General features: G+C 41.7%; 1 protein-coding gene and 1 pseudogene across 2 annotated transcripts; both read left to right on the forward strand.

The window, feature by feature from the left end:
- The first annotated feature begins 1982 nt into the window (after nucleotides 1-1982).
- Nucleotides 1983-3322, forward strand: LOC149204062 (glucan endo-1,3-beta-glucosidase-like). Its single transcript, XM_089394623.1, has 2 exons — nucleotides 1983-2100; nucleotides 2229-3322. Exons 1-2 carry the CDS (start codon nucleotides 2082-2084, stop codon nucleotides 3185-3187), a joined length of 978 nt encoding a protein of 325 aa, XP_089250749.1. The 5' UTR covers nucleotides 1983-2081; the 3' UTR covers nucleotides 3188-3322.
- A 5665-nt stretch (nucleotides 3323-8987) lies between these two features.
- Nucleotides 8988-10035, forward strand: LOC149204063 (glucan endo-1,3-beta-glucosidase, acidic-like; annotated as a pseudogene). Its single transcript, XR_016252360.1, has 2 exons — nucleotides 8988-9099; nucleotides 9228-10035. The product of XR_016252360.1 is annotated as a glucan endo-1,3-beta-glucosidase, acidic-like (transcript).
- The last annotated feature ends 2611 nt before the right edge of the window (nucleotides 10036-12646 follow it).

Genomic DNA, 12646 nt, shown 5'->3' on the forward strand with positions numbered 1-12646 from the left:
AAGGGGTCGGGTTTGTGGGGGCAGTATGGGGTGGTGATGTAGCCCAGACATAGCAGATATGTGTAGCTGATAGGGGGTCATTTATGGTAGGCTGAGGTGGAGAATTTGGTGGGGGGATGGAAGATCGAGATAGGGGATATATTGTTCAATAGGGGAGGTGGCAATGTGTGGGTCCAAGTCATTCGATGGAGGGGAGGATGATATGAGAATATGTGGAGATTTAATTTGATTTTTCATAGAATGATGATTGGAGGTTCCAAGAGGGGAGTGAGTCGGATTACCTGAATGATGTGGAGGACTTTTCCCACGGGAGGGAGTCTCCGAGCCACCGTGTGACGAGCAGCCAAAAATCTGAAAAGTATTCCTTTTCCAGTTTCTTTATCGTGCCCAATTTTCATTTGTGGGGCGGGCGCTCCATCGACGGGGGCAGTGTGCCAGTAGGTGACCTGTCCGGTGACAGTTCAGGCAACGGAAGGGTACACCCCAATAGTCTAGACATTGAGTAAGCATAGAATCATTCCATCATATAGAGATATGGTCTGGAAATCCACCCCTGTAATTTTTTTCAATGAGGATCCAAGCAACTCGCTTGTCGAGAGCCCCCAGACAACGGGGATCCACATATACAAATTTACCAATGGCGTCCCCGATGTCTTGTAGAGTCTTCGTGACTAGAATTCAATGGGGAGCCATGGTAATTTAACCCATATTCAATTATTCTGTGGTATTTCTCTTAAAGGGTTAAACCCGATGTACTAGGAGTACAACGCAAGGAAGCTGCGACCTTTTACCCAAGGAATGGCCTGTATCTTCTCCAAGTATTCTTGGCATAAGAAGTGAAATCTATAGCAGCCATTTAGCAGTTTGACCATCGTAGGCATGTAATCCAGAAGAACATGCCATTTAGAATGCAGCCAAACTCTCATGGCCAAATCATCCATCTTAGAAAAATGCCATTTCCCTACTAATGCGTGATTTTGCAGGCTGGTGATTCTATCAGAGAGATCTTCAAATCCAAAAGCCAAATTAAGATCCAGTTTGATTATTTTTACAGCATGGGGATGGTGGCGAGGACGTCGTTTATTTCCCAAGTGTGGAAGAGCAAGCGGTGGAGTAGGCGCATGTAGATCATGTGGCAGAGCAGATGTAGGGAGAGTGTGCGACTCCGTGGCGAGGCTTGTGGTCCCACCAATCATCCTATCATCTGCCAAGGTGGCATGAGGAAAGGGTCCAGCATATGCCCAGTCGTCCACCAACATGGCAAGAGAAGAGGACTTACGGCAAGTGCTATTTCATGGACTATAGCATTATAAATGCACTCTTAAGAGACCTTAAGTACAGTGTTGGGAAGCGGGTTCTGAACATCGGCTTTGGCGGTCAGCGGTGTGCATCATTTCTCCGGCGAACGAATTCCGATTCCGTATGTATTCGCATTCGCATTCATCCACCCGCATACCATCCATACATCACTCATTTTGAATTTGGAAACCCGCCGTCCCATGTCATACCATCGCCCGCATACCATCCATACATCACTCATTTTGAATTTGGAAACCCGCCTAAATACTGACTCGCGCCTTTCTCTCCTATTTACTGCCCTCCACTTCCTCCCTGCTTTATCAGTCACTATCGTCTGAATGCTTTTGAAATCGGGAATTTCTGTCCGAATCTCTGCAATTTTCACACTGTACTCAGAATTCGGTGTCAACTGAAGGGAGTATCAATCTCTGTTTCGGCGATTCATACAAATTTTGCAATGTGTTCAAAGAAATATTTCATAGTCTAGTGGCAAAAACAAATGGTTTTACGCGGCGGCCGGTGACAAAGTCAAGTACTCTCCAAACACTATTCATCTACTTATGTGAATCGTAATGACGGTCCTTCGTTAGGAGTCGTTATGCATTTGCTTTCCCTTCTTCAGACACCGCACAGAGTTATCATCTTTCTCTATATATAGTGTAGAAAGGCCCTTTCCTCTCACAATATCCCATAATCTCTAGCATTCTATTTGAGGCCACAACTATCATTTTTAGTACGCCACGCTTCTGTTATTTGGAAGCAAATATACAGCCGGCCAAGAAATGGCATCCAGCAACAAAGGTATCAAACATATGATTTCTTTTAATTTTCATAGCTATTATCCTTATGTGTGAGCGTAATAATCATGAATGGTTTTTGAAACTGAAGGCCTGTGATAATCTGACTGAATTGCAAGAATATTATTGCAGTTGGAGTCTGCTATGGAATGGTTGCAAACAATTTGCCACTTCCAGATCAGGTGGCAAATCTGATAAGGTCTCACAACATCGGCAAAGTTAGGCTTTTCCAAGCACATCAGGAAGCGCAGCGAGCGTTACAAAACAGCGGAGGAATCGAGGTGATTGTCGGAGTTGGGAACGATGAGCTCCAGAAGATCGCATACGATCAGGCTGCAGCAAACGGGTGGGTTAACGACAACATTCGCCAATTCTATCCGGCCACCAACATCAAATACATCGCAGTCGGCAACGAAGTTTTTTCAAGTGAAAATCGGCAGCATCTTCCCTATCTCGTTCCTGCCATGAGAAACATTCAAACCGCAGTCAAGAATGCCAATCTGCAGAGCTCCATAAAGGTCTCCACTACCCACGCCTCGTCTGTTCTGGGAAAATCGTATCCTCCTTCTCAGGGAGAATTCGCTGATGAATTGAAGAGTAGCATGAGCGATGTACTTAACTTTCTGGGAGAGAATGGGGCTCCTTTCATGGCTAATGTGTATCCCTACATTAGTTACAATTACAACAAGGCCCAAATCTCGTTAGACTATGCTTTGTTTAGATCCGCGGATCCGGTGGTGAACGATGGAGGTCGTCTATATAGAAGCTTGTTCGATGCGCTGGTGGATTCTCTGATTTCGGCTATGGAGAAATCGGGACATCCCGATATTCACATCGTCATAACTGAGAGCGGGTGGCCTTCGGCGGGCAATGAAGCGGCTACTGTTGAGAATGCGCAGACTTACAACAACAATCTGATCAAACATGTGCTTTCAAATGCAGGAACGCCAAAGAGGCCTGGACAGCACATTGATACATACATTTTCGCTCTTTTCAACGAGAATTTGAAAGGCGGGGACGAGCCAGAACGACATTTTGGACTTTTCTATCCTGATCAAAACCTTGTTTACCCTGTTAACTTCTCCCCCTAAATTGATCCGATTTGTGTTTTGCATTAGAATTTCCAATATTACCCATTTTCTCACAATAAAGCGAAGGCTTGAAATCTTGGATTTCTTTCGCCAACCTCCCCCCTTAAATTGATCTGTGTTTTCCATTCGAATTTCCAATATTATCCATTTTCTCACATTATAACGAAGGCCTGGAATCTTTGATTTCTTTCGCCTTCTACCAATGTAACGCCATGCATAGATTGGAACGTGTTCTAGAGTCAATTTCGCACTACGTTCACATCCTTGTGGTTCTCCATTCGAATTTCCAATATAACGAAGGCCTGGAATCTTTAATTTATTTAGCCTTCTACCATTGTAACGCAACGCATTGATTGTAACCTGTTTTCAAGTTTCAATTTTGCACTACGTTAACACATCCTTGTGGACTCTTCTTCAATATAAGAATAAGAACATTTTTTAGGGGCGAGGGAAATGCATCTCCTGAAGAAGTAACATTTACATATATAGGCGGAAGCGAGCAGATACAGCAGCTTCGAGCGAATCTATCACATCAATCACAATATACTGATGTACATTCTCATCATTCGCGCAGCGCCACAAACTGGAAATCGATCGCATCGCTGGTGGGATGCCTGAAAGCCTACTGACCCAACCATTGACCCGTGCACTCGTGTGCATAAGAATAAGAACATTTCTATAATCATGTAATCTGTATTCTAAAAATACTAACACTCAAATGAACAAAATCAATAATTCATTTTAATATCCATTCCGCATTTTACACTTTTCAAGAATTTGAATGTGGCCCCAAAATAACTCTTGACTTAAAACTAACACACCTGAACCAGAGAAATAAATTATTTAAACATCCATTTGACATTTTGCGCCTATTGAAGATTTTGTTGAACTATAATATGAAATGATACGACGCAATTTGAAATGATCTTGTTTAAACATCCATTTGACATTTTGCACCTATTAAAGATTTTGTTGAACTATAATATGAAATGATACGACGCAATTTGAAATGATCTTGTTTATAGTTTAATTAGCTGGAGGTACCACATTTTTTTTTTAATTTCAATTTTAACGCGAGATTGACTTCTTATCATAAAATTAAAAGAATATATAAATATTATAATAAAATTTTTGATATATTTAATTTTTATTATATATAGTTTTAAATTATATTAATTATAAATATATATTTATTTTAACTTGCTAAATATTAAGAGAAATTAAATATTTCTGGATGTAAATTTTTTTAATACTTAAATATTTTATATGGTGAGTATGTTAGTTTTGAGCCATACATAAATAAAATGTTTTAACTATAATTATTTTTGGGTCCTTCTTTCTCTCTCTATGTGTGTATGTGTGTATAATCATTTCAAAGCTCGCTTGTTTAATTCCTGGGTTTTATGCACTCTAGATGTGTCCCACATGATTCCTGGAATCATTATGTTCTCTTGGAAATGGGTTTAACAAACTCACATCCCCACACCAAGAACTAGCACTACCTTTCATAGTCTTAGCAATTGTCCGTAGGAATTTTCTCTACAAACTATAATTGGTTGTAGGTCCACCCTTTCATTTACCTCTTACAACCTCCTTTTCCACTCTCAATCTATTCTATTATCCATTTTATCATCAGTTCTCTCTGATCTACAATGTCCCCCATAAGAATTATTTCCAATATGCTCAACATAATTTCCACGCTCCCCTCAGGTGCAATGTCGCTGACCTCCTCATTTTGGCACCATTTCCTCTTATGCATGGTTGAACTCATACATTCTAGTTGCAGGCTAAAGCACTTGCCAAGGACATCTCTTATGACCCCAAAGTCCCCCATCTGCACTCTTTCCTGCATGAATGATTTATGCTATAACCCCCTCTCACACTTGATTTGGATATGATTTTGTAGACTAGGTTGCAAAGCGATATGGGCCAAAAATCAGAGAAGGTGTGTGGAGTTTTCTTTTTAGGAATGAGGGCGGTATACGTGGAGTTTAGATGAGGGTGGACAAAACCCAGATTTTAGGATTCTTCAACAAGGTTTACCAAGTTAGACTGAAACAGATCATAGAAATGAGAAAAGATTTCCACAGTCCAACCATCAGGTCCCGGACTTTTATCACCCTGGAAAGATAGAATGACCCCATGAATTTCTTCAGATGTAACTGGCTTGTAGAGTTCTCTATTAGCTTCCTCTCTGAACATCATTGGGTAGCATGATACCCCCCATAATAAATCTTCTGGGCCTCCCGATGGAATCTGGGCGAAGGCCGATTTGAAGAATGACAGAGCCACTTGGCTTATCTCATCTTGCGTTTGATATTTAGCATCATTCGAGTCAAAAATCTCCCATATGGAGTTTTTTTGACGACGACAATTTGCAAATCTATGAAAAAATTGTGTTTCGGTCCCCCTCCTTCAGCCATGTGACACGGCTTTTCAGCTTCCATGTCGTCTCCTTAATAAGCAGGATTTGTGATCTTCTTTTTTCAAGGAACTGAATTTTGGATCTGGTGTTCGGTTGGAGTATATGAGTAGATAGAGAAGGGCTTATAGAGTCTAACTCCCGTTCAATATCACTGAGTTCTTTTCTGAGCTGAATTTTTTTTTTCTCGTTCCCACTTTTTGGTAGCAAGTCGAAGAGCTTTAAGTTTGTCCAAGAACAATCCCATATGAGATGTGGAGTTGTTTGCCACAGAGAGCCAAGTACTTTTTACCAGGTCGACATAGGAAGGATCCTCTAACTAGATTCTGTTGAATTTGAAGGGAAGTCCGCTCCTGAAGTCTTGTTGTCGCCAATGGAGAATGATAGGGCGATGGTCTGAAATATAGCTGTTGATAATTTTGGATGATACCAATCTGAGTCTTTCAATAAGCATATCATGTATGAGAAACCTGTCCAATCTTTTTGCAATGTATGAGATCCCCGATATGCCATTATCCCATGTGGGGGCAATGTTCGATGGGTTGATATCAACCAGATTGTGATCCAAGATGATGGATTTTAGAGAGTCTGCCATGGGATCTCCACGACATTTGTGTCCCCAGTATTCATGGTCCCCAATAGTACAGTTTAAGTCCCCAGCCAGAATGAGAGATGGCTGATAAAGGACGTCCGATTCCACCAATCGAAGCCAGAAATGTTCTCTATCTCGAAAAGGAGCATAGATATTGAGGATATGGATATGCCCCAAAAAGCTGCAAATGTTTCCAGCGAGAAAAATGTCGGAAAAATATGTGAATGTCTGTAGGCGGACATGGTTAGGGTCCCAAATGGCAATCTGTCCCCTAGAGAGCCTAGAAGCATCTATGGCGGCCATGTGCCAAGTCGGAAGCATGCGATGAAAGTATCCAAGCGAGTGGATATCAGGGTGCATTGTTTCTTGTAGAAGAATAATGAATGGGCGGTATATAGTGAATAGTTCCTTCAGGGCTAGATATTTTGGGGCCGCCCCAAGCCCTCACATATTCAGGGAAAGAATAAAAGTCATTTGGGCCATTTGGTGGGCTGCCGTGCTCCAAGGGCCCGAGAAGAAGATTCAGCAATGGGGATGTCGATGAGGGAGGGTGCATCTGGTTGGCAGGGGACATGAGGATTACGGAGATGGCCACGAAAATGCCGGCTGTCCCTAGGACTTTTTTTCCAGACCGTAATGTTTCCAGCGGATGTTGGGCTGATATGTGGTGATGTGGGATTTAGAGGTTTGTGGATTGTAAGGGACCGGAGGTCTAGGGTTTTTTTCTGCAGCAGGAATTCTAAGTCGCTATCCACCAAATTTGTGGGTGATGTAATCGGGGTGGTAGGGGAGGATAGATTAGGCTTGTAAGAGGTCGGGTTTGTGGGGGCAGTATGGGGTGGGGATATAGCCCAGACATAGCAGATATGTGTAGCTGATAGGGGGTCATTTATGGTAGGCTGAGGTGGAGCATTTGGTGGCGGGGATGGAAAATCGAGATAGGGGATAGATTGTTCAATAGGGGAGGTGGCAGTGTGTGGGTCCAAGTCATTCGATGGAGGGGAGGATGATATGAGAATATGTGGAGATTTAATTTGATTTTTCATAGAATGATGATTGGAGGTTCCAAGAGGGGAGTGAGTCGGATTACCTGAATGATGTGGAGGACTTTTCCCACGGGAGGGAGTCTCCGAGCCACCGTGTGACGAGCAGCCAGAACTCTGAAAAATATTCCTTTTCCAGTTTCTTTGTCGTGGCCAATTTTCATTTGTGGGGCGGGCGCTCCATCGACGGGGGCAGTGTGCCAGCAGGTGACCTGTCCGGTGACAGTTCAGGCAACGGAAGGGTACACCCCAATAGTCTAGACATTGGGTAAGCATAGAATCATTCCAGCATATAGAGATATGGTCTGGAAATCCACCCCTGTAATTTTTTTCAATGAGGATCCAAGCAACTCGCTTGTCGAGAGCCCCCAGACAACGGGGATCCACATATACAAATTTACCAATGGCGTCCCCGATGTCTTGTAGAGTCTTCGTGACTAGAATTCTATGGGGAGCCCTGGTAATTTAACCCATATTAGATTATTCTGTGGTATTTCTCTTAAAGGGTTAAACCCGATGTACCAGGAGTACAATGCAAGGAAGCTGCGACCTTTTACCCAAGGAATGGCCTGAATCTTCTCCAAGTCTTCTTGGCATAAGAAGTGAAAGCTATACCAGCCATTTAGCAGTCTGACCACCGTAGGCATGTAATCCAGAAGAACATGCCATTTAGAATGCAGCCAAACTCTCATGGCCGAATCATCCATCTCAGAAAAATGCCATTTCCCTACTAATGCGTGATTTTGCAGGCTGGTGATTCTATCAGAGAGATCTTCAAATCCGAAAGCCAGATTAGGAGCCAGTTCGGTTATTTTTATAGCATGGGCAGGGTGGCGAGGACGTCGTTTATTTCCCAAGTGTGGAAGAGCATGCGGCGGAGTAGGCGCATGTAGGCCATGTGGCAGAGCAGATGTAGGGAGAGTGCGCGACTCCTTGGCGAGGTTTGTGGTCCCACCAATCATCCTATCATCCGCCAAGGTGGCATGAGGAAAGGGCCCATCATATGCCCAGTCGTCCACCAACGTGGCAAGAGAAGAGGACTTACGGCAAGTGCTATTTCATGGACTATAGCATTATAAATGCACTCTTAAGAGACCTTAAGTACAGTGTTGGGAAGCGGGTTCTGACATCGGCTTTGGCGGTCAGCGGTGTGCATCATTTCTCCGGCGAACGAATTCCGATTCCGTATGTATTCGCATTCGCATTCATCCACCCGCATACCATCCATACATCACTCATTTTGAATTTGGAAACCCGCCGTCCCATGTCATACCATCGCCCGCATACCATCCATACATCACTCATTTTGAATTTGGAAACCCGCCTAAATACTGACTCGCGCCTTTCTCTCCTATTTACTGCCCTCCACTTCCTCCCTGCTTTATCAGTCACTATCGTCTGAATGCTTTTGAAATCGGGAATTTCTGTCCGAATCTCTGCAATTTTCACACTGTACTCAGAATTCGGTGTCAACTGAAGGGAGTATCAATCTCTGTTTCGGCGATTCATACAAATTTTGCAATGTGTTCAAAGAAATATTTGATAGTCTAGTGGCAAAAACAAAAGGTTTTACGCGGCGGCCGGTGACAAAGTCGAGTACTCTCCAAATGCTATTCATCTGCTTATGTGAATCGTAATGACGGTCCTTCGTGAGGAGTTGTTATGCATTTGCTTTCCCTTCTTCAGACACCGCACAGAGTTATCATCTTTCTCTATATATAGTGTAGAACGGCCCTTTCCTCTCATAATCTCTAGCATTCTATTTGAGGCCACAACTATCATTTTTAGTACGCCACGCTTCTGTTATTTGGAAGCAAATATACAGCCGGCCAAGAAATGGCATCCAGCAACAAAGGTATCAAACATATGATTTCTTTTAATTTTCATAGCTATTATCCTTACGTGTGAGCGTAATAATCATGAATGGTTTTTGAAACTCAAGGCCTGTGATAATCTGACTGAATTGCAAGAATATTATTGCAGTTGGAGTCTGTTATGGAATGGTTGCAAACAATTTGCCACTTCCAGATCAGGTGGCAAATCTGATAAGGTCTCACAACATCGGCAAAGTTAGGCTTTTCCAAGCACATCAGGAAGCGCAGCGAGCGTTACAAAACAGCGGAGGAATCGAGGTGATTGTCGGAGTTGGGAACGATGAGCTCCAGAAGATCGCATACGATCAGGCTGCAGCAAACGGGTGGGTTAACGACAACATTCGCCAATTCTATCCGGCCACCAACATCAAATACATCGCAGTCGGCAACGAAGTTTTTTCAAGTGAAAATCGGCAGCATCTTCCCTATCTCGTTCCTGCCATGAGAAACATTCAAACCGCAGTCAAGAATGCCAATCTGCAGAGCTCCATAAAGGTCTCCACTACCCACGCCTCGTCTGTTCTGGGAAAATCGTATCCTCCTTCTCAGGGAGAATTCGCTGATGAATTGAAGAGTAGCATGAGCGATGTACTTAACTTTCTGGGAGAGAATGGGGCTCCTTTCATGGCTAATGTGTATCGGGACATCCCGATATTCACATCATCATAACTGAGAGCGGGTGGCCTTCGGCGGGCAATGAAGCGGCTACTGTTGAGAATGCGCAGACTTACAGCAACAATCTGATCAAACATGTGCTTTCAAATGCAGGAACGCCAAAGAGGCCTGGACAGCACATTGATACATACATTTTCGCTCTTTTCAATGAGAATTTGAAAGGCGGGGACGAGCCAGAACGACATTTTGGACTTTTCTATCCTGATCAAAACCTTGTTTACCCTGTTAACTTCTCCCCCTAAATTGATCCGATTTGTGTTTTGCATTAGAATTTCCAATATTACCCATTTTCTCACAATAAAGCGAAGGCTTGAAATCTTGGATTTCTTTCGCCAACCTCCCCCCTTAAATTGATCTGTGTTTTCCATTCGAATTTCCAATATTATCCATTTTCTCGCATTATAACGAAGGCCTGGAATCTTTGATTTCTTTCGCCTTCTACCAATGTAACGCCATGCATAGATTGGAATTGGAACCTGTGTTTTAGTGTCAATTTCGCTTCTGCCAATGTAACGCCATGCATAGATTGGAACGTGTTCTGGTGTCAATTTCGCACTACGTTCACATCCTTGTGGTTCTCCATTCGAATTTCCAATATAACGAAGGCCTGGAATCTTTAATTTATTTAGCCTTCTACCATTGTAACGCAACGCATTGATTGTAACCTGTTTTCAAGTTTCAATTTTGCACTACGTTAACACATCCTTGTGGACTCTTCTTCAATATAAGAATAAGAACATTTTTTAGGGGCGAGGGAAGTGCATCTCCTGAAGAAGTAACATTTACATATATAGGCGGAAGCGAGCAGATACAGCAGCTTCGAGCGAATCTATCACATCAATCACAATATACTGATATACATTCTCATCATTCGCGCAGCGCCACAAACTGGAAATCGATCGCTGGTGGGATGCCTGAAAGCCTACTGACCCAACCATTGACCCGTGCACTCGTGTGCATAAGAATAAGAACATTTCTATAATCCTGTAATCTGTATTCTAAAAATACTAACACTCAAACGAACAAAATCAATAATTCATTTTAATATCCATTCCGCATTTTACACTTTTCAAGAATTTGAATGTGGCCCCAAAATAACTCTTGACTTAAAACTAACACACCTGAACCAGAGAAATAAATTATTTAAACATCCATTTGACATTTTGCGCCTATTGAAGATTTTGTTGAACTATAATATGAAATGATACGACGCAATTTGAAATGATCTTGTTTAAACATCCATTTGACATTTTGCACCTATTAAAGATTTTGTTGAACTATAATATGAAATGATACGACGCAATTTGAAATGATCTTGTTTATAGTTTAATTAGCTGGAGGTACCACATTTTTTTTTTAATTTCAGTTTTAACGCGAGATTGACTTCTTATCATAAAATTAAAAGAATATATAAATATTATAATAAAATTTTTGATATATTTAATTTTTATTATATATAGTTTTAAATTATATTAATTATAAATATATATTTATTTTAACTTGCTAAATATTAAGAGAAATTAAATATTTCTGGATGTAAATTTTTTTAATACTTAAATATTTTATATGGTGAGTATGTTAGTTTTGAGCCATACATAAATAAAATGTTTTAACTATAAGAATTTTTTTGGCTCTACACTAACATATTGAATTATTTTTGGGTCCTTCTTTCTCTCTCTATGTGTGTATGTGTGTATAATCATTTCAAACCTCGCTTGTTTAATTCCTGGGTTTTATGCACTCTAGGTGTGTCCCACATGATTCCCGGAATCATTATGTTCTCTTGGAAATGGGTTTAACAAACTCACATCCCCACACCAAGAACTAGCACTACCTTTCATAGTCTTAGCAATTGTCCGTAGGAATTTTCTCTACAAACTATAATTGGTTGTAGGTCCACCCTTTCATTTACCTCTTACAACCTCCTTTTCCACTCTCAATCTATTCTATTATCCATTTTATCATCAGTGCTCTCTGATCTACAATGTCCCCCATAAGAATTATTTCCAATATGCTCAACATAATTTCCACGCTCCCCTCAGGTGCAATGTCGCTGACCTCCTCATTTTGGCACCATTTCCTCTTATGCATGGTTGAACTCATACATTCTAGTTGCAGGCTAAAGCACTTGCCAAGGACATCTCTTATGACCCCAAAGTCCCCCATCTGCACTCTTTCCTGCATGAATGATTTATGCTATAACCCCCTCTCACACTTGATGTCACTAACTTTCTCCATATTATAATGTTTCATCTGGCCCAAGGTTTGATTAATTATGTTGATGTTAGGTTTTTCCATTTGCTGAGGGCATGTTTTTCCATATTATAGTAGAAGATTATCCAAACAAAGCTACTTAGGAAGAATTCAGGGCCATTTTGTATCTAGATGAGTCAAACTTCTCCCACTGCTTTGGGAGGAAAAGGGGTACCTCATGACCCATGGAGATGGATGAAGTAGAGGAGCCTAACTCCAAGAGAGCCAGGATCAGAAAGGTGGCAAGTGATGCTGATGATGAGGATGATAATAAGACAATGTCTCAAGCTCTAATACTATACAACAACTAGCTAGAAACCTCATCAAAACAAGCCTCCACTATGGAACACTTGTCTTCAACCATGTCAGGATTTGAAGCCACAAAGTTAGGCGAGGTGTTCAAGCTTGGACACATGTGAGTAGTGGAGCAATTCAAACAATTGGCCAAACAACAAAGGAAAGAAAGGAAGAGGGATATAAGAATTGTAGAAAACCAACCACTCCCTAGCAGGTGATGCTGATGATGAGGATGATAATAAGACAATGTCTCAAGCTCTAATACTATACAACAACTAGCTAGAAACCTCATCAAAGCAAGCC

Source organism: Pinus tabuliformis, chromosome 1_2 (genome assembly GCF_031772625.1).
Source record: "Pinus tabuliformis cultivar Carrire ecotype Pingquan chromosome 1_2, CPIR1, whole genome shotgun sequence".
Classification (NCBI taxonomy): Eukaryota; Viridiplantae; Streptophyta; class Pinopsida; order Pinales; family Pinaceae; genus Pinus; species Pinus tabuliformis.